General features: G+C 42.2%; 3 protein-coding genes across 3 annotated transcripts; all 3 read right to left on the bottom strand.

Annotated features, from left to right (window-relative positions):
• Nucleotides 1-119: 119 nt before the first annotated feature.
• On the bottom strand, nt 120-4,463 carry rsl1d1 (ribosomal L1 domain containing 1). Its single transcript, XM_044102308.1, is given in 10 exon segments — nt 120-615; nt 692-796; nt 1,480-1,573; nt 2,488-2,589; nt 3,049-3,159; nt 3,161-3,183; nt 3,256-3,371; nt 3,374-3,393; nt 3,970-4,109; nt 4,325-4,463. Coding segments are annotated over 10 exon segments (1,173 nt in total). The 5' UTR covers nt 4,397-4,463; the 3' UTR covers nt 120-225.
• Nucleotides 4,464-5,814: 1,351 nt separating this feature from the next.
• On the bottom strand, nt 5,815-16,534 carry gspt1 (G1 to S phase transition 1). The gene is given in 15 exon segments (XM_044102700.1): nt 5,815-6,426; nt 6,775-6,851; nt 6,853-6,938; nt 7,244-7,333; nt 8,011-8,184; nt 8,994-9,074; nt 9,859-9,952; nt 10,385-10,525; nt 10,619-10,773; nt 11,469-11,649; nt 11,741-11,818; nt 12,274-12,307; nt 12,392-12,661; nt 15,677-15,721; nt 15,967-16,534. Coding segments are annotated over 15 exon segments (2,043 nt in total). The 5' UTR covers nt 16,451-16,534; the 3' UTR covers nt 5,815-6,373.
• A 400-nt stretch (nt 16,535-16,934) lies between these two features.
• Nucleotides 16,935-21,718, bottom strand: dmc1 (DNA meiotic recombinase 1). Its single transcript, XM_044102077.1, is given in 14 exon segments — nt 16,935-17,187; nt 17,266-17,382; nt 17,449-17,509; nt 18,439-18,553; nt 18,946-19,019; nt 19,090-19,163; nt 19,165-19,179; nt 19,535-19,607; nt 19,768-19,809; nt 20,002-20,054; nt 20,137-20,219; nt 20,299-20,445; nt 21,189-21,233; nt 21,369-21,718. Coding segments are annotated over 14 exon segments (1,026 nt in total). The 5' UTR covers nt 21,426-21,718; the 3' UTR covers nt 16,935-17,117.
• Between the last annotated feature and the right edge of the window lie 254 nt (nt 21,719-21,972).

The raw sequence follows: 21,972 nt of genomic DNA, 5'->3' as shown, positions 1-21,972 counted from the left end.
TAAAAGAAACTACTGTTTATTTGGCATTAATTGATAAAAAAGGAACAAAATTTAGTCAGTTGTGAACAATAAACTTAGGATTTAGGAAGCTGCTGTATTTATCCAGACGGAAAACGATGAAACGTTGAAGGTTTTTCCAGCTGACGGGTTTAATAACTCGGTGATTTGGATACAAATCAATCAAACAGAATCGGATCCTGTGAACTCTCAGTCTGTGCAGGAGAATCATTTCCCTCCAGGGACTTTTCTCCTTCCTTTCTGCGCCACCTTGCCGGCCTTCCTGGTTGCTTTGATCGAAGCCTTGGTGACCTTTGACCCCGTGGTGACCTTCTTTGCTGCGGCAGGTTTGGTTGGTTTCTGCATCGGTTTGTTTCTGGTCGATTTCTGAAAGAAATAAAATAAAATCGATAAACGTGGTGAAGACGTCAGACTGCAGCTGCTGCAGAGGGAGGAGGAAACACCGACCTCCATTTTGGGTTTTTTGCTGGGCGTTTCTATGGGAACCAGCTGTGGGATCTCCTCTTCCTCCTCCCTCTGTTTCTTCTTCTTCTGTTCCTTTGTTGTTTCTTTTTCATTTTCATCTCCCGCCTCGTTCTTCTTTGGTTTTGAATTTTTCTGGAGGTCACAGACATGCTGCTGGTTGGTTAGAAAATAAAACCTGTGATTTTTTTGAACATGGTTTTTATCTGACCTTGGATCTTTGCAGGACGCTGACGTGGCTCAGGTCGGACGTGTAGATGGGCAACGCCACTGAACTCTGACTCTTCAAGTGGATCAGCTTCATGATTGGTCCTTTCTGTCACAACGGAAACAAAAAAGTTTCAAGTTTCAAAACTTGTTCAATAAATTCTGCTAAAAAAACAAACAAAAATGTTTTCCAGAAGAAATTAATTACAACAAGTCAAAACAATTACACTGATTAAAACTGTTCAGTTTGAATCTAAGCACACAATATTTTAGTTAGGAGAATAAAATCGGATTTCTACATTTTCTACATCATCGCAGATTTAAAACTCAGGAGGATTTGAAATGTAGGAATGATCAAATTGTTCCAGAATGATCCTGATAAACCAGAATGTTGTTGTTTTGAGACCATTTCCAGTAATTTAACGGTAATAAAGTTATAATAATGCAACGTTCTCAAAGATCAATAAACTATAAAAAACATTTTAACACCATTCTGATAATGGCGTAAAGCGACTTCAATAAACTTTAATTTTAAGAACCTTTCAGAACTGGAAGAAATTTTAAACATCAAAAATAAAAACACAAAAAACAAAAACAAGAAATAAAAGGAAAATAAAGTCTAAGAAAAATCTCCCTTCAAAAATATGAGATGAATTTTATGAACGGTTTCCATCTTTAAGGTTTTCTGTCCAAATTGTCACATTTCAGTTTCATTCTGGGTCATTTGGCTCAGCGCTGCCACCTCTGGGCCGGAGGGAGCAGTTCCCCGCTGACCTTTGACCTTTCACTCACCATCCGCAGCTTGGCGGCCACCGTCCGAACCGCCGCCTCCACGTTGTCCGTCACCTGGTCGGCCGTCATGTTGGCGTGACCCACATGCGCCATGCTGCAGGAAGGCCACAAGTTTACATACACCCAGAAACAGGAAGAGGCCACAAGTTTACATACACCCAGAAACAGGAAGAGGCCACAAGTTTACATACACCCAGAAACATCACCAGTCAGGTTTTTAGCTCAGTTATTATTTCTATCAGCTAAACAGCAGAATTTTTTTATTTGTAACTTTCTGCAAATATAAACATGATGTCACAGCCCTGTAAGCTTCTGATTGGTCCGTTCACAGCGCCAGTGGATGACATCATGAATAAATCAGCAAAGATTTCTGGATCATTATTGGTCCTGAAGGCTCCACATTTAATTATTATAAAACTATATTCACCATGGAAGCAGCCACCAAACATCCCTGTTACCCACAATGCACTGCTACTGGCTCAGAGGGGAAGAAGTCATTACTGAGAATAAACTGATTGTAGTCGAGAGTTTTGGTCTGAAATGTCTGGACAGAATCAGCATCGTTACATTAGGAGGGAAAACAAAAACTGTACGTATGGTGGTGGCAGCATCATGCTGTGGGGCAAGAGGGAAATCGTTATTCTGACGCTGAAGTTAGAAACTGCAGATAAACTGAGCTGAACTTTAAACTCATTTTCTGTCGTTTAACAAACAGAAAAACTTTCATTAACTAAAGAGGAAACCTTTAGTCTGATTTAATCTGGGATTTAATCTGGGATTTAATCTGGGATTTAATCTGGGATTTAATCTGGGATTCAATCAGCTGACGTTTGTGTCGAAGCGTTAGAGACGGGTTCTAACGCCCCGTTGACTGACAGAACCAGTCGGCAGGGCGGTACTGCTGCTGCAGAACCTCTGACTGGATCGATCAGAACCGATCAGAACCAGTTTGGACCTGCAGGTTACTGTGGTTCTAATGAGAGCGGGTCGGGTCGGGTCGGGTCGGACCTGCAGCAGCCTTTGTTGGTGATGGTCAGTCTGGTTCCCTGGACGAGCCGCTGGACGTCTCGGCCCAGATTGTTGCTCTGCAGGTTGATGGAGATCGGGATTCTGGGAAAACACAGAAAACACGTTTACTGATTGATCGATTAACCGATTGATCGCGATCGATCCGTTTGGACCTGAAGCAGGACTGAAACTGTTTATCAGAATAATCCTGATTAATTGATCGATGAAACCAATTTGATGATCAAATGATCATTAACTGGATTAAACAAACTGAAAAAGAACAACAAACAAAGAGCATCAATTCATCCAAAACAATTTGCATATAAAATAATCAAAGTATTTATTATTTATTAGAGGAATCCTTTTCAAGCATCAATGAAGGATTAAAGTTATTGAATTTTATTTTTTTTTATTTCTTAGCAACCTTTCATGTATTTCTAATTCTGGATTGTTCAAATAATTGATTAATCCTTTCAGCTCTAAATGAATTAATCAACAGGATAATTGATGACCTTAAATAAAAGGTCAAAGGTGAGAAACAACAGACATCAGGAAACTCACTTCTTGGTCTTGTAGAAATGTTTCCCCAGGTGCGACGGCAGCAGGCGGCGGATCCGCTCATCGGACAGGAACATGTCGAAGTTTCCCAGCAGCCGCCGCTTGGCTTCATATCTTCAGGGTTTTTAGCGGGATGATCTAAAGGAAGAAACATTCAGTTAGAAAACCTGGTGAGGGTGTACTTACTGTGGCCTGCAGCTCCTGAAGCACCTCTGAGACGTTGGTGACGCCCCGCTCCTCCAGCAGCTTCTTGTAGAACCTCTGGTTCTGCTCCGCCGTCATCCTGGGCTCGTCTTTGGTGAAGAGGCAAACCTCGTGGGTGTCAGACGCTGGCCGTGAGGCAGAGGACTGAGAACAGAGATCATGATTCAGCCTGACAGGGATGGAAAACTTTCGTGTCATTTAAACTTTTTGGGGTGAAATGATCGGACCTGAGCCGATCAGACTGACATGAAGAGCGTTGAATGCAGCCTTTGCTTTCCATACAAAAACAAACCACAACACAACAGTGTCTACATTTTCAGTGATCGGCCAGAAAACTACAATCGCTGCAACCCTACATTAAATTACTTTGTTTGAAAACGTTGCACTTAAACTATAGAAGCAACATATTTCTTCCCATTTGTTTACATTAAAACTTCAAATGATCAATTTCATAAGACAGAATGTAGTCTGTAGCGATGGAGAGGAAACTACAGGAAAATTAGTCCCATCCCTTCCTGTTTTACGTCATTCCTAAACATTTTAATAGGGATTCACAGATATCCAATATTAATGTCGCTGTTACGATCGATAACCGATATATCTGCCCTCTAAACACCGAGAATCGACGTCCGGACCCCTGACATCGATTCTGACCGACCAAACAAACTGCAGATGAACAATTTACTCCCCGTTAGCAAACCTCCCACCACCAGGACTCACATGCGGATGGTCTGCGTCTGTCTGGGGATCTTCCACAGGGTGAAGAGCAGGCTGATCGGCTGGCTCTCATCCAGCAGCAGAGCATCTCCGCTGGACTTTGATTTCAGGAAAGCCTGCAGGGCCTGGACGGCCTTCTTCACCTGGGAGGCGAAGGCGAGTTTAGTTGAAGCCGGCAGTAAACAACTGGAGGTGGCGGATAGACGGCGAGGTACCCGGCTAACTAGCATCCAGCTAGCCGAACCCCGCAGAGGAAGATCGAAGCTACAGACGGTTCCGTCCAGAACCCGACCGGCGGCCCAGAAGTTGCCCCTCGGGTTCTAGTAGAACCGTTAAGTAACCAGAGATAAACCCTTACCTGAGCCCGGTCCAACGGTACTTCTTTGTTCTCTGCCATGTCGCCTGCTTCACGTGTGCCGAGGCTGCGCATGCGCACTGAGGAGGCAGTCAGGTCTACGTCACGGTATACAAAGTGGAACTTTATCGGTACGAAAGCGCATGACAAAACACTAATCCAACCGCCTGTTCAGTAACGAGTAATCTAACGCGTTACTATTCACATTCCAGTAATCAACTTAAAGTTACTCTGCGTTACTAATTTTATAATTTTATTTTCTCAGGTATGGAGGACAGATCTTGTCATAACCGGAATAAATAAATGACTTGATAAAATTTTTCATGTGCCAACTGTTTCATTCAACAAATAAACAGATCTTATTTGATTATACAATGTAACAAATTAATATCTGCTCATTAGAAGAGAAAATAAATCAATGTAGAATTAAAAGTGACATTACAGAAAACTTAAATTCTGAATATAAAAAATAAAAGGACAGTAAGCAAATAAAATTAAATACAATATGAAAATATAGAGAAAATGAAATAAAGTTAAAACTATAAGACTTGAAATAAAATGGAAAACAGTTGTGTAAATTAATACAGTTGAAAATAAACTAATTTATGTTACACTGTATAATGAAATAAGTGGGAAAGGTTGTATTTTTCTATTTGTTGGATGCAATATTTGGTACGTTAAATACTTTATCAATCCGTTTATGTATTCCTGCTTATTGCCAATTATATCAGCAACATGTCAGATTCCCGTTGTCAGATTAAATTCCCGTTGTCACCTATTTACAGTCCAGGTTGGTTGTTCGCTTTGTGCGCACGCCCTCTAGTGGAGGATGGAGACACTACCAATCAATCCCAGAACAGGGTTACTAGCTGATGGCTGATGTTCAGATCGCAAATTCTTTGAATAAAATGAGAAACAATGAAACCTGAAAAATAACTATTTTCTTACTGTATTCACACTGTTTTTAGTCTTATGAACACTAATATGAACTCATATTTAATAGAAACATTATGTGTTTTCAATGGTGCCATTTATAGCATAATCAAGTAATTATGGTACCTTTAGTTGCTATAAATGCTAAATATACTTCAAATATAACTCAAAAGAAATTTAACTTCCTGATTTAATGAATTGAAATTGGGCCTCTGCCTCTTTAAGAAACCCTGCTCTTTCTGAAGCTCCGCCTCCAGGAAGTCGTCCCAAAATGGCTCCTCTATTAACCCTTTAATATTTCTACCAGCGCTGCTCTGAGCAGCAGCTCCTATAATGAGCTCAGCTGATGTTTGCTAATTGCCGCTGGCTAGTCTGAAGGAGCTGAGAGGGGGAGGAGCTGCACCTCGGAGGCGGGGCTAGGTCCATCCAGACAGCTGGATGGTTGCCATGGAGACTAAAGGATTTCTCAATCGCTCCAGGTTTGTTTTTGAGGGAAAAACTTCTGAAACGTTGATTTTATGCGACACGGTTTCAGTGAGTAAATAACAAACAGGCTGTGGTTTCAGGTTGACCGTTTATTTTCAGACTGGATTAATGTAACAGCTCTGTGCGCCGGTTTATGTGAGCATGTTTCCATCCTGGGATCAGCAGCAGAACTGTGTGAGCCCGGTCCAAACTAAAGATCTGGTGCAACTTTCCCTAAAATCAGATCGACTCCTGAAACCGCGCCGAGTGGAACACCGAGCTAACTCTGGTGCTTCTGCAGGAACTGGACATCCCACCTCCATCCTAAAAGCAAACATGGCGTCCAGCCAACAGCGTAACCATGGTGACGGGGTGGGGGCGTGTAGCTACATTAGTGGCATAGCTGAGCTCTCAATATGAGAAAGCTGACACTCTGGACTTGGGCTCTCATTCTATAATGTTCATAAAAAACTGATTCAGTCTCGTTTGCCTTTTCTTCACGCGACATGATTCCACTCCTCCTCCTCTTCCTCCTCTTCCTCCTCCTCTTCAGTAACGTTGTGTTTTAAACAGAGAGAGTGGCTGTTGGGTCTGGCGCCGTTTCTCCGCCCGGTAACAGGTGGAGGAACTCCATGCATGCCGGCGCCGCCGCGTTTAGTCCTTCTCTGGAACCAGCTTCAGCACTTTGCCGATGGCGATCGTTTTCCCTGCAGAGCAGAACCACGGAGGTCAAAGGTCACAAACCTTCACTTGATGGCAGGAATGACCACAACACAGCATTACTTGTATTTTTTTCCTTCTTCTCTTTCCTCCATTTTTACCTCTATTTTTCATTTTGTCTTTGACTTTTTTCTCCATTTCTTCATCTAAATTATTAGTGTTATTAATTACTGTAATAATTAATAATTAATAATTATTACAGGCGGGAAACATTTCTGCCTTTAGTTGAAGTTTTATCTAAACCTGAAAGTTCCCATTTCCAGCCTGCAGGTCATGAATCCGGCTTCACATGAAGGGACCTGAAAACGGCCTCAAAATGGCCGACGGCGTCTCACCTTCGTCTCTCAGAGTGAAGCGTCCCATCTGGGGGAAGTCCTTGAAGGTTTCTAAGCAGATGGCCGGCGTGACCCGCGGCAGGCGATGCCTGGTCCTGCTTCACGAAGCGCGGCCGCATCTTGCTCTTCTCGCCAGACTTCTTATCCACCAGGCAGATCAGAGCCTGGAGTCACAAGTTCAGGATCAAACCAGGTTCAAATTTAGTCTTAAAACCAAAAACTTGACTGATCAATAAAATCCATTTATTGCCAAGATATGGTGACATAAAAGTATCAAAGATGAGCTTCTATCTGTGTTTGAAACTAATTTGGTGTTTTTTTATCAGATCTGAACAGTTTTCTACTGAAACTCTGAAAGGATTTTTGTGGCGACAGAAAACCCGTCCAATGAGGAAGCGTCTTGCTGTGGGGTTTCCTGTCGCTGAGTGAAAGGAGCCAATCAGGAGCCAATCAGGACGCGGCGACTCACCGTGATCTGAACCTCTTCGATGCAGGTGTGGATGTGCAGCACGGCGTTGTAACCGGGACAGATGATGGACTTGTGCTCAATGATGACGATCTGTGGGAACATTCACACATTCAGCACGCTATACTGCAGCTGGTTCCCATGACAACCGCTAAGACCGCCGCAGCTCCAAATCCACCCAACGATCAACGATCAGAAAGGGAAATAAAATGTTGATTTGATTATTTATAAACAAACTGACTTTTTTTTTTACATCTTTTCATTTATTTCTAATTTTGTAGAAAAACACTGAAGTGGTTTAATGAAAAATTTGCAGAATTTTGAGTGCATCCAATCATCAAAATAAATCAATCAGAATTATTGATTAATCAATGGAAATATTGATTGCTGAAATATAATAACAGGATGCAGAGAGAAATTTTTATTACGTTTTACGCAATAAAATGCTGATTTTCTTATTTTAAAATGGAATTTAATTACTTTGATTTTTATGAATGTTTTTTACAGAATCGGATCAAATAAAAACCTGCAGAATTTCTGCCAAACATAAATCTACAAAATATTCAGAAAAACTAAAAACTTCATGTGATTTGTTACGTTTGACAATAAATTCAGGAGAATCTTTAAAACCTTTTTCCACGTTGTTGGAAAGTTTGTAACATAAAGTGAAAAACTGAAATGATTTTTTCTCCTCTCTTCATTCAGATCTTCTGACCGGTTCTAGCTGGTTCTGACTGGTTCTGACTGGTTCTGACCGGTTCTGGCCTCACCTGAGCGTCGAAGGTGCGGCCCGAGTGGCACAGGTTGTCTGGGCTGCAGAGGATGAAGCCTGGCAGAATCTCTTCTTCTTCTATCCCTTTGAGCCGCAGCTTCAGGTTCTCCCCCGGCCCGGCGTCGTCCGTCTCCACGTCGTCGCTCAGCAGGCTCAGAACCTCCACCGTGTGCTGCAACAACAACCAGGCTGCTGCTGAGTCCGGCTCGGCCCGGATGGCACCAGGAAAAAATCATCTGGATTTAAAGGGTTTCAACCACAAAGGTCAGGATTCTGTTCCCAGTTCCGGGTCTGGCCTCCTGTTGCTTGAATTTCAGTGGATCAGAACCAGAACCAGCAGTAGACTTCAGTCTGGACCTGCAGCAGCCCGGTTCTGGATCCCTCTGGATCTAGACTAACTCAACCTCTTCAATAAATTTTGACTGAAAATCTTTTCAGGTTTTCCTGCCACACTTTTTCCTTCCACTCAACATTCCATGAATATTCTAAATTTTAAAGTAAATTTCAAAAGTAAAATCTCATATTTTTCATACCAGATGCAATTTGATCTTTTTTTTTCCTTTTTCAAATATTTCAGTCATTCCTTCTCAGAATTAATGATTAATCAATGGAAAAATTGATTGCTGAAATATTCCTTAGATCCAGATAATAACAGGATGCAGAGATTTAATTCTGATGAAATAGTCGGAATATTAGCAAATAGTCACTATTTTACCAGACAAACATTTTGACATTAATAATGGTAATAATCTGATGAAATATTTCCTTTTCTGTAAAACACCCTAACAATCCTCACTGGAATTTGTTATTATTGGCGTTCTGATAAAATTACAACTTTTATCTCATAATTAATAAACAAGATGGCCGCCCTGGGCGCGCTGACATCACTCAGACAAACTGGTTTCGTCAGTCCATCCTGACGCCATCCTGCTTTTCCGAGGCGTTTGGTGGCTTCAGGAGGTTGAGGTCAGTTTTCCTCACCCTGTTGGGCATCATGACCAGCTGCTGAGCTTTACTGATGGAGCCGGACTCCAGCTTCCCCAGGATCACCGTCCCCATGTCCTGGAAGACACACAGAGAGAAACTCAATGAACACATCAACCGACGCAGCCAGTGGTCTCTGCAGGGACGAACAGAACCGAAGCCCAGACTGATGATTCTGGACGGTGAATCATCCCAGAGGTTTTCCTGATTAACCATCATATTTCTGTTCTGAGAACAATAATAATGCAGGAACAAATTCTCAAATAAACTTTAGATTCTAATGAACATTTAACTGTGGAACTGGAAGACATTTTAAATATCGGAAATAAATTAACAAAACAACAAAATCAATTTTGAGTCTCTAAACAAAAAAATCCTTAAAAAAAATTATTTGAGACAAAAAATCCAGACAGAAACTTTTATCATTCAGTTTTCAGTAGAAAGAGAAAAACGATAAATCATGCAAATGGAAATGATTGATTTTCATTTATTATGTGATTTATTGATTTATTGTTAATTGTGACAGTAAAGTCTGAATAATTTCTCTAATTATTCCTGATTTAGAGACTCATTTACGTTTAAAATCAGCAGACATATTTGTTCCTCCTCGGCTCACAGCTTGTCTCCAAGTACAAGTCCAGCAGCTCCCAGTTTACTGAACTCTAATCCCATTAACTCCAGTTCAGGCTGATCACAATGCAGCTGCAGAAACCAAAGCTGCACAGATGAACCCAGAGTGTTTCTGAACGTCTTTCAGGACAGAAAACAAGACAGGACAGGCCGTGTGTGTGTGTGTGTGTGTGTGTGTGTGTGTGTGTGTGTGTGTGTGTGTGATGGTCTCCAGACCCCAGAGCGTCCGCACCTTGTACTTGTCCACTATCGGTAGTCTGACGGGGCCGTCGGTGGATCTGTTGAAGTTTGGCAAACTGTCCAGGTGGGAGATGAAGGGCAGACCCCTGAAACAAAACAAAATGGCTGCCATTAATCTGCATCACTGCTTTACGATCCGTTACATTTGATTTCATTAACTCTTAATTAGTTTTGTTCACATTCAAAGCTTCATCAACAAACAATCATTTAGAGTTTTCTACAGAAACTATAAACTGAACAACCGAGGCCAAAATATTAGAATTTATAAAATGGATGGTTGGATGGTTTAATGGTTGGATGGTTGGATGGATGGTTGGATGTACGGTTGGATAACAATGGGCCTTTAGTCCAACCAGTCAGGCGCTCGCCGGCCCTTTAATGGAGAGCTGACCTGCATTTTAACCGCTTCTTGTTTGACTCTAATGCTAGCTGAGGTCACTTCCTGTCTCTGCCATGGCTACCCTCTGTTGCCATGGTTACCCGGTGCTTCGTTCCCAGAGGAAGTCCTTCAGACTTACGTGTACCAGGGACACTCGGGCACTGGGTCTTTGAGGTTGGCACCTGTGAGTCCAGAACAAGGCATGAAGTGGATGTCCTTCTTTGGGTTGAAGCCCACCTTCTTTAAAAATGGCACCAGCTTCTCTTTGCACTCCTCATACCTGCAGGAAGTCAACACAGGACAACCTGGGTAGCTATGGTGACGGCAACCTGTCTGTGTGTGTAAAATTATCCAGGTGTTCAACAGCCTTCACCTTTCTAGGCTCCAGTTCACGGTGGGGTCATCCATCTTGTTGACCAGAACGATCAGATGTTTGACTCCGGCTGTTTTAGCCAGCATGGCGTGCTCCCGCGTCTGGCCGCCCTTCTCAAAGCCCGTCTCAAACTCGCCTTTTCTGGCCGAAATGACCTGAAACAAGACGGATAATCGAGGTGAGACAATCAGAAGAGTTAATTACCGTCAGGCAGCGGCGGGATCACCACCGCCAACAGTGGAGCAAACTTTTCATTCAGCTCCACCTGGACAGTTAGCAAAAAAGCTAAAAGTTAACTTTTTTACTAACTTTGAAAACGTTTACTTAGATTCCCCAAACTTAGCAATAAAACTGAAACCATGAGTGGAAAGTTTGTTCCTGAAGCTGGAAGTGTGCAGGTAGACGTGTAATGACAAACCTGATCCTGCTGGGGGCGATATACCATGTTGTAGCACATTGCATCATTAATACATGGTGGGTCTAAAAATGGTTCAATTTAGCGCTTTAATATTAGCTTTGGCTATCTACCACGTTGGTAAAGCATTCTAGCATTTGTTAGCATTAGCATAACAACACACCCAAGTCCTTGCATAAGTCTTCACACTCCGTCCAACTAGAAACTTCGGGTGGATTTCAAGACCAATTAACTCAGAGTACAATTATTTACCCCCAGAAATCTGAAAAGTGTGGCATACATTTCTATTTAGACCTCTTTTACTTTGGTACCCTAAATAATGTCCAGTGTAGCAGCCTCTGAACGTCCCGTCACTGACGACTAGAGCCCAGCTGTGTGTAAAGAACTAACTGCTCCATTCAAAATGTTTTGAGCAGAACTTGAGTTTCTCCTCACCAGAACCGCCAGGTCGGCCTGCGACGCGCCGCCGATCATGTTGGGGACGAAGCTCTTGTGTCCCGGCGCGTCCAGGATGGTGAAATGTTTCTTCTCCGTCTCAAAGTAAGCCCTCCCCACCTCCACCGTCTTGCCCTTGTCTCTCTCCTCCTGGTTGGTGTCCAGAGCCCACGACAGATACCTGCAACACCCAACCGTTACCCCGACTTACTGCTGAGACCCAGAAGGTCTGGATGTGACCAGAACCAGAACCCGGAGAGCGCCTGGCTCACCACGTCTCCCTGTTCTTCTCCTTCGCCTCTCGTTCGTATTTCTCCAGTGTTCGCTTGTCCACCATCCCAGTGAGGTACCTGAAGACACACAGCACAAAGGTTTTGGAAAAAAGTAATTTAGATAATTAGAAATATGAGTTAAATGAAAGTTTTGGTATTTTAAGGAAACTTTTTATGTTTATTCAGATAAGCCTAACTAGTCAACACGTTGAGTTGGAACGGAGGAAGATCAGCTGCTTCTTTCCCTCCCCAACATGGAGGCTCAGTGCCGTTCAACCTCCATCTTTGCTTTAACAAGATCAACTTTGTCTTCCGTTCATTAACTTTAAATTTTAAAAGTAGTTCAACCTCTCTGAGTCTCCTGGCGCCATGTTTAATTCCTAACAGGAAGTGGTTTGTGTTTGGCTGACAGGTTTTAGCTTAGCGCTGCACTGCCCCCTGTGGGTGTGGCATGCAAGGCTCAGTGGTGTAATTTATCTGGTTGGTCTGGATGAACACCGTTATTCAACCCATCAGGTGTTAAGAAAACTCACATGATCTGCCCTCCGATGGTGGATTTACCAGCATCTGAAACGGACAAAACAAACGTTAAACATCTTTAATGTGAATAAAACTGAAGAAGAAGAAGAAGCAGAGAGGAAGCGTACGCACCGACGTGACCGATGAAGACGACGTTCACATGTTCCTTCTTGGGAGCATCAGGCAGCGGCGGGGCCACCTTAGGGAGGGGGATTTCCTCCTCTTCCTCCTCCATCATCTCCTCATCCTCTCTCCCCGTGGCGCCGCCTTCTTCGCCGCCTCCCTCCGTTCCCAGCTCCTCCTGTCCGCCGCCTCCCTCGCCTCCCCCGGGCTCCTCCTTCTGCTCCCACGTTTCCTCCTCCGCCGCCATGTCAGCCTCTGTGTTTCCGTTCTCCACTGGCGCTGGAAACACACACAGACGACTCCTGAAACCACGGCCCCTAGTTTCCGTCAAAACACGGACAGAACCGCAGAACTTAGAAAACAAAATGGAATCCACAACGAAACGCAAATTAACAGAAGGGCAGACAGTCGTTTCTGAAGGATTTTGGTCACTGCAGCTCCCGTACCTGGTGAGGCGGGACCCGGCTGTACTATTCACCATAAAGCTGCACAAACTGAAATCACAAGAATAAATTTGCTTACTGGAAACGCACCAATTTTAAAAAAAAGATAAATTAAGTTAATTTAGTTAAGAGGTTTTCAGCTCTATCAAAACTTCTGCAGTTTGCTAAACTTCAATATGATCAATTTTCTCCCACGAGTGACAACAGGATGTTACTACTGGTAGAAATGATGAAGACGACAGGAAGTGTTGGGAGGATGATGTCACAGCTTGTTTTTTTGTTAAGGTTTTATTGGCTCTAGTGGCCTTTATTTGATAGTTAATTGACAGGAAAGTTGGTAAGGAGAGAAGGGGGAAGACATGCGGCAAAGGTCGCCAGGCCGGGAATCGAACCTGCGGCGGCCGCGTTGAGGACTAAGGCCTCCTTATGTGGGTTGTGCTGAACCCCTGCACCACCACAGCACAACCCATGTCATGGTTTGTTTTTAATGAACAAACTTATTCTCATGATTTTAATTGCTTTTCTTATTTAAAGGGACAGTACTGTGTGTTTCCCACAACACTGGTCCACGTTTCCTCTTCTGCCGCCATGTTTGCTGTAGCATAGCGGCGAACATGGTAACTTTTTTATATATAACATTAGTTGGGATTTATTAAGACAGTAAGTCAAAACTCAAGTCAAGGTTTTTTTTTACGATACATGATAGATGAAATGCTCATCCCTGCTGCAGAAATCCATCCATCCATCCATTGTCTATACACCCTTCGTCCCTAATGGGGTCAGGAGGGTTGCTGGTGCCCATCCCCAGCTGCGTTCCGGGCGAGAGGCGGGTTCACCCTGGACAGGTCGCCAGTCTGTCGCAGTGCTGCAGAAATCTAACAAATAATCCTTCTGAAGCTCTTCCTCCTCCTCCAAATATGGTCACTTCTTTCCTTTACAGGAAGGAAGTGATCCTCTTAAACAAATTGTTTAAGCATCACGTTTTTCAGCCACATAGAGCCATTTTGTAGCATAATAAAGTTACTGCTACCATCAGCTGTTATAAAAATGGTACACATCTCAAATATGATAACAAAATTTACTTCCTAATTTAGCGTCTTGAAATTGGGCCTCTGTCTCTTTAAGAAGCTCACGTTCTACCTGAAGCTCCACCTCCAAGAAGTCATCCCAACATGGCTCCTCTATTAACCCTTTAACGTTTCTACCAGAGCAGCACTTATTATGAGCTCAGATGTTTGCTAATTGCTGCTGGCTAGTCTGAAGGAGCTGAGTGTGGGAGGAGCTGCGCTTCATGTGGCATTCATTTTCCTTTGCTTAATAAAATTCTTATGAGGGTTAATTTTCAACAGGATTTGACATAAAGCTAATTTTGTAAGTTGTTTATATTTTGCTTCTGAAATAAACTGCAGGGGATTTTTGTGTTCAAAGAAAACTTGAGACAACATTTTAATAAAATCAATTCAAATTAAGTTTCAGTTTGCAAATCTACAGATCCCACTCCAACTGCTAACTCTATCTGATTTTATTGCAACTTCATGCCTCAAACCTCCTTTAGATTCTAAACACAAAAATTGGCTGCAGTTTATTTCAGAGGCAATAATTTAGCATCCAAAAGAAAAACAACCTGTAAAATTCCCTTTGTTTGTCAAATCCTGTGTTGTAAACCTTTATCAGAATTTTTATTAAGCTAAAAATCGCAGGTGAACATAAATGCATGCTACATGTTTGTATTTGTAAAATTATTCAAAACCCAGTCAATAATTTCACTTCCATGTCTCAATTATGCATCATTTGATGTCCATCATAAAGAATCTAGTAAAACACATCGAACAAGCAGCCAAGTCTTTCATGAAGACAGGAAGAAAAGAACATTTTGCCAAACACGCCTCTCATTTCTGCAACTCTGAGACGGTCAGACCGTCACTGCAACTGTTCAGTACGTTTCCTTCTCAGCCTCCACAAACTGCAAGTGAGCAACTCAGAAATCCAGCCAGCTCTGGATTTCAAAGACAAACTCATCCTGCATCAGAACACGCAAGTCTGGAATAATGTCCCTCTGTCATGGTTTACTAACAAAATGCAGACAGGAAGCGGAAAATGAAATTAAACAGGACAAAATGGAGATGGACTGAAACCGGCATGGAGGATAAAATCAATCTGGAAAGGAAGAAAAGAAACTGGCTTTTAAACTACAGAGAGGGTGATTCAGTGACACGAGGGACGGTGACAGGAACAAAAAAACAAGGACCCAACTGGATCTAAAACACAGGAACCAGAACTAACTGGTACAAACTGCTTTTAGTGACAAAAAATCATATGTTTGGCAAAAGAAACTTAAACTACAGGGAGGTTGAATGAGGACATGAGGAAAGGTGACAAACAGGGAACTAGAAAGTGAGCAGAGGGAAAAACTAACTGGATGGATGGCTATTGGTGAGAAAAATAACAGGTTAGACCAATAAAAAGGGCAGATTTATCTGCTGATGTGACATTACTACAACTGAAAGTAAACCTGTTTCTAACTGATCACCCCATGAAGGACAGAATCAGCAGTTCCTACAGCATTCCTCTGCAGGAACACAACCGGCGGGGCCCCAGGGCCAGCAGCATGGCGCCCATCACACCAAGTGTCAATGGGATGTCTATTTTGAGCCGGGCAGAGCAAGGTTGCATCATTTTCTCTGCGTAGCCCCCATGCACAGGGACCGTCCAGGGCCAGAAACCCAAATAAGGTGCAGCCACCAACTCAAGCGGAGATCTAAAACCGGGTGTGAAAGCGTGAAATGAGCCCCACTTCCACGCCAAACCGTGACAGATTGGAAGCAGAACATGTGGAGTCCAGGGTGCGTACCGGCTGTGTCCGCCACCTCCATGCTAGCAGCTGGCTCCGGAGAACCTGAGGGGACACACAGCACAGCAAGCACAACTTTCAGAAATATCCACAACAACATCCTGGCCGCATCTTAGGTATAAATATGAGCGTAAATGTGTTATAGCATCGCTGTTCCACTAACACAGCCCCAAAGTGACGGGCCGACGTGTTGATCAGCGGCTGAAACGTGATTAACTGAAGCAGAAAAGCTAAGTTAGCATCAGAGCTAGCAGCCTGGGCTAACCTCCAGCTGACTGGCTTTCACCCACCGTCTGCAGCCGGGATTCCGGCGCTGCTGCCCTGAAGGAAGCTCGGCACAAACACCGGGGCGTTCACGTTGGGGACGAACGGCTTGGCGTTCACATTGAGTGCGGCGAAGGCGGCTGGGAGCTCCGCCGAGGGAGCCGGGGCCTCGGCATATTCCTCCTGCTCCCATGAATCCGGGGCTGTGTCTCTCGAGTCCATAGATTCTTCTTCTTCTGGAGTTGAACAACTTGTGGGCCGCCCTCCGAGTCGAGGTGGGCCGGTTCTGCGGTTCTGTTCAGACGCAATGAGTTGCTGCTTCGGTTCAGACTCGGAGGAACTCGCTTGATGAAGTTCCCATAGTGTTTCAGTCTGGCTTTCACCAGCATATGGATCCGTGAGTAGCTGTGCGCTGGGAGCGAGCTGCGAGTCCCGCTGGCGCCGCGAGGGGGCGGCATAGCGCCGCCACTGAAACCAACGTGTTTTTCTAACAGGCGGACAGAAAAACATTAGTAACGTTTTTTCAACAGAGTGGAGTAGTGACTGGTTACATTTACACAATTATTTATTTGAATAACTTTGTTTAACACTACCCGCACCTTGGACACCTCTGCCATAAATATTAGATTCATTTAGCATAAATGCTGCTTCTAACCTGATTTTCAACAGCAGTGAGTTCTGAGGTGGAAACTTTATTACCAGATAATATCATGTTTCACTCCAAAGTTTGAATAAAGTTACAAAAAATGTTCTAACCAACTTTTGGCTTTTAGCAAATTCAAATAATTTTAGTTATTTTAACTGATGTAAAAGAATTTTTCTAATTTAACCTCAGAAAAGGAGGAAAAACATTTAATTTATTTTATTTTATGTATGCATGGTAATACACTTCCCATAATGGTGATAGTGTTTGATGTTTTTCCATCCATACTTGTGAATGTAACTGATTTGTTCTAACATTTCTGATTATTAATCCAAATAAAAGTGATAAAACTCCCAGATTGAACTCATTTTATTATTTAATTGAACGTTCAGTGAACTGAAACATCACAACTGAGTGCATACATCAAACGGTTAGTAAAATTACTGCAGTACAACATCAACTGGACAACTTTTATGGATGTGAATCCAATAAATAGAGGATAAAATAATAAATAATAAATATTAATCAGATGCTTCACTCTTTGGCGTCAGTAACTCCTCCTCCAGAGATGGCGAACGTGGCTTCATTCTCAGGCATATCAGGGCTAGAATGATCGCAAACAGATCCATCAAAACTGCAAATATGGCCGACAGAGTGGAGGTGCTGTGGAGCGGCGGCTCACCTGTCGAATATCTTGGCGATCCTCATCTCGCCGCGGCCCTTCCTCAGGCTGATGCGTGTGGTGGAGGCGTGGGCCAGGATGTGGCCGCCGATCGGCTTCTTGGGGTCGGCTTGAAATCTGAAACATCCGAACGTTTAAAGCACAGGACAGGCGGGGAGGAGGCGGGGCTTTCTCAGCTCTTACGTCATTCCTGCTCCAGGATCCGCCGTCATCTGGTTGGTAACGAACACGGCGACGTTGTACTCTGAGGACGTGATGAACGGATGAAAACAGACAGAAAACAGAAACTGAGCCTCATTTAGGATAAAAACAGCAGAGAGCCTTAAAGTGACTTATGATGCTTCCCTAAACAGGATCAGTCTGTGGCCTATACAAAACATGCTAGTCACATTCTTTGCTCAAAATCCTTCAGAATGAGCTGTTTTAACGTCCCTTTAAATCCAAACAAGCAGCTGCTGGCCACGCCCCCCACCCCAACATTTACACAGTGAAAATGGATGCTAACAGTTATACAACCATGCATCTTAGAAAAGCAGAAGTGGAGCTTCCTGCACAACCAATGCAGCAAGTTAATACGGCGTATTAGAGCACTGTAGATAGAAAAAAAGGAGCAAAGGGGAAAATGTGGAATTTTCTTCTAGAATTTTTCTAAAAATTTCAGTTTTTTGTGTGGAAATTTTCTCTTTAAAAGCCGTAACGCGGCGTCATAGCAAGTGGTTTCTGGACGGCAAGTCAACAACAAAACACTTCATCAGTTACTAAATTAGTTGATGATTATTTCAATAATCAATTCATCAAGATTAATCTAATTAACCTCATTAATATTCTAATTGATCAAATTGGTCTGTAGGGGATGAGGACTTGTCTGTTCATGTTTAATTTCATGTTAAATGTTCATTTAACAGACAGATTCTTACTTTTTAAATTTAGTTTGAACCGAATGCAACTTGGTGTATTTAATTCAATTAAAGACTTTATTTCCAAACTCACCAAGAATCGATTATGGAATCGGTACCAATAAATTCTCAGCAGTTCCCAACTCCAGATATTAACACTGGAGTAAAGATTCATTGTTTTAATGAGGCTCTCAGACGTCCTTTGAGCTTAAACTGAACCAGAACCAGAACCAGAACCAGAACCAGAACCAGGACCAGTTCTGGTTCTGGTTCCCACCTTCTGAGATCTTCTGCAGCCTGGAGAGCATCTGGGCCAGCTTCTGCTGCCGCTCGGCCAGCTCCCCGCGGCCGGAGAAGTCCACCCTGAACAGAGCCATGATGGAGTCGATGATCTGAAGAGGAAGAGGCGACATGGCGCCGTGAACGCAGGATTTGGTTAAAAACAACACAAATGAACTAAAAACAGTTTAAATTCACCAACATTTGATTTATTACTGTTTTTAATATTCAGCGTTACACAGCAGGGACCAGTAAAACTAAAATATAACCAAATGTTTTGTTTTATAAACCTCATTACTGACTCGATAACAAAACATTAATTTAACAAAACAAAATCCCCAATTTCAGTAACATTTAAAGTATAAAATTTCATTGTGCTTTATTATGAATCAAGGACTTTCCAGGACTTTCCAAACCTTGAAATCACCTCTGAGTGTTTCAGGATGAAAGAGGTCAAACTACCTTCCTGACGCAGCAGGAAATCAATCAGAGGTTTGTGGCTCACCAGCAGCTTGAACACGCCGCCTTCTTCATGAAACTTTGCTGCTACGAAGTCCAGCAGCTCCATCTGGTGTTCGCCTGCAGGAACAGCAGGCAGTTTGAGCGACAGGAAGTTGGAACAAGGCTTCAGGAAGTGAGCTGGTCGTACTGGTGTAGGCGCGGGCGTAAAGCACGTTGTCCAGCACGGCGTCATGATCCACGTTGAACCGGTCCGCGATGTCCCAGCCGGTCTGGGCGGCTGCAAGGAGGTCAAAGGTCACAACAAACAGAAGAACAGCCTCAGACCTGATTTTAATTCAGATTTAAAACCTGTTGGAAAATGTTCCAGATTAATTTTTTATCTCTAATTCTGGGCGTCTGAATCAAACTGACAGGAAGAATCAAACTAAAGAAGAACAGAAAGAAGGAAGGATACAAGGAAAGAAGAAAAGAAATAAAGAAAAAGGAAAGGAAGAATGAACAAGGAAGAAAGAAAGCAAAAAAGAAGAAAGGCAGGAAGTAAAGATGAAAGTAAGGATCCATTAATGGAAAAACATTAATGGATCCTTAAGAAATAGAAGGAAGAAGGAAGGATAAACTCTCTCTAAGGATACAAGGTGTTCTCCGTGTCGATGAAGATGACTTTTCCACCAGAGTATCCGTCTTCTCCTGGGAGCTGGGCCGTGACTGGAGACAGAAAACCCGACACGCAGCAAAACAGTCAGAAAATATTAAAATATAATCACAAAATATTAAAATATTATCACAAAATATTAAAATATAGTCACAAAATATTAAAATATAGTCACAAAATATTAAAATATAGTCACAAAATAAACTTGCTCACCACAGAGTGTGTGAGAAAGCTGCGTTTTTCCCGTCCGAAATTCTGAGGAAAATCAGATCATTAAATAAAATCATCTGTTAGTTTATTATTAAATAAACTAAAAGATTTTATAATAAATCTTTTAGTTTATTAAAAGATTTATTTTAATAAACTAAAACTAATAAACAAGTTATTACTTGTTATGTAATAACTTGCTTATTACATAACAAGTTAAAAAGTGACACGTCTTCTCACCTCCGAAGGCCTCAGTGATGGCCATGCTCTCTATCCCTCCACCCAGCAGCTTACTGCACACACACACACACACACACACACACACATGAGTGAACCCAGATAAAAGCCGCAGCAGCTGAACTGTGCGATCTTAACTCAAACTCCTGGCTGCCCGTCGTCACGTGGAAGACCTGCTTCCTCCTGGCGCTGTACTCGAAGGCCGTCTGGAATCCAACGTTCTGCTCAGGAAAACCAAAATGACTCAGAGTTACGCTCCTGTCCATTTCTGCATAACAGAACAACAGAGTGGCGTCTAACCAGCATCTTTCCTGCCGCCTCCTTGATTTTCTCCACCTTGGCCTCCGACAGGCCCTTGATGTTGCACAGAGCTTTACGCGTCGTCATCTGGATCCCTTTAACGGTGCAGATTCCCACCGACTTCAGCTTCTTAATGTCCGCCATGTTCTGGACAAAAACACAAAATACTACACTCTGTCTCTTTACAACCACAAAATTCACAGCATTTATTAGGATTTGATGCGAGAGGCACAAAACAGTTCAAAGAGACAAAGAGGAAAAATAACCGTAATTTTGGGTCTTTATCAGTTTTGCAAGAGTAGATTTTTACATTTGAGACTCATTCAGAGAGGCTCTGTAATAGGCATTTATCATATCATTTATTGTGATACAATTTCTTATAAGAATTTTGATTTATCTCTGTCACAGTAAATTCAGGATAATGAAGTAAAAAAAATAAAAACATGTCCAGATTGTTAGGATTGTTATTTTTACTATTTTCTTCACAGTTTGTTCCAGAAGACCATCAATAAATATCAATAAATTTGAAAATCTGATTAAATGCGGTTACTTTATGGACAAATCACACTTTATGTGACAGGAATGTTTTCCAAGAGCAGAGTTTGTGACGTGACACAGTCTGAGCCACACAGATACCTAAAGAAATAGCACCAACCTGTTATTATCATCACATTTATCATTATCACAATATTACCACAAAATATTGTGCTAAAGATTATCAGTAGTTCTTCAGACTGGACTTTGACTAGGCCATTCCAAGACATGAATCTGATTTGGTATACACAATTTTGTGTTAGTCTATCACATAAAATCCAAATGAGATACATTTAGTTTGTGGTCATAATGTTAAAAACTACATTTTCCAGGTGATTTTATGATATTTTACTTACGATCCCATGTTTCTGTAGAAGATCAATGTCTTGAAAAAACGACTCCTGTTTGATTCAGAAGAAATCATCATATTAAACCACAAAACCAGACAGAAATCACTTTTAAATCATTCCATCATATTATTTATTAATACCTACTTTTATAGGAAAATACTAAACTGTATTAACTATTGATCTTACCTCATCATCCTGGAAACCTGTATCATCCTCAACAACTTGATCCACAGCAACTTTCATTTTCAATTCAGAGTGAAGCTTAGAAATAAAATATAAAGTTTTCAGTTTTGTCACTTACAGGAGATTTTAGCCAAAAAGCAGAGCAGCTAGCTAATCGGAAGCTAGCTGGCTGTCTCTAAATTGATTCACAAAATACCGACTAAAAAATAAACTAAAGCGGATGGAATTAGTCGATTCTGGATATGTTAGCAAAAAAAAAATGTAACGGATAATATATATAAAATAAACCCTATCCTAAAATAAAACTATAGCCTTTTGTTTCCTCTGACGGCCGGCGTCTGTCACTGGCGGGAAATTAGGACCTGCGATGTATTCAAGTACTAGCGGAAATTTGGATTGTCTTAGTCAAATAAACGCATATATGATTATACACTCCCTCATAAAGTTTAATCGGTTGTTGCTGGTTTTTACACAACGAACCTAACCAGATTTAATTTTTATACTGTTGTGTATGCATTAATAGAGAATCTGGTTTGAGAAACTTACAGGACACGAGCAGATTATTACCCTGAAGCCCTCCTGAACGAGGAACAGAAATGCATGTGAA

The sequence above is a fragment of the Gambusia affinis genome, linkage group LG20 (genome assembly GCF_019740435.1).
Source record: "Gambusia affinis linkage group LG20, SWU_Gaff_1.0, whole genome shotgun sequence".
Taxonomy (NCBI): domain Eukaryota; kingdom Metazoa; phylum Chordata; class Actinopteri; order Cyprinodontiformes; family Poeciliidae; genus Gambusia; species Gambusia affinis.
This window is presented reverse-complemented; position numbering and strand designations above follow the sequence as displayed.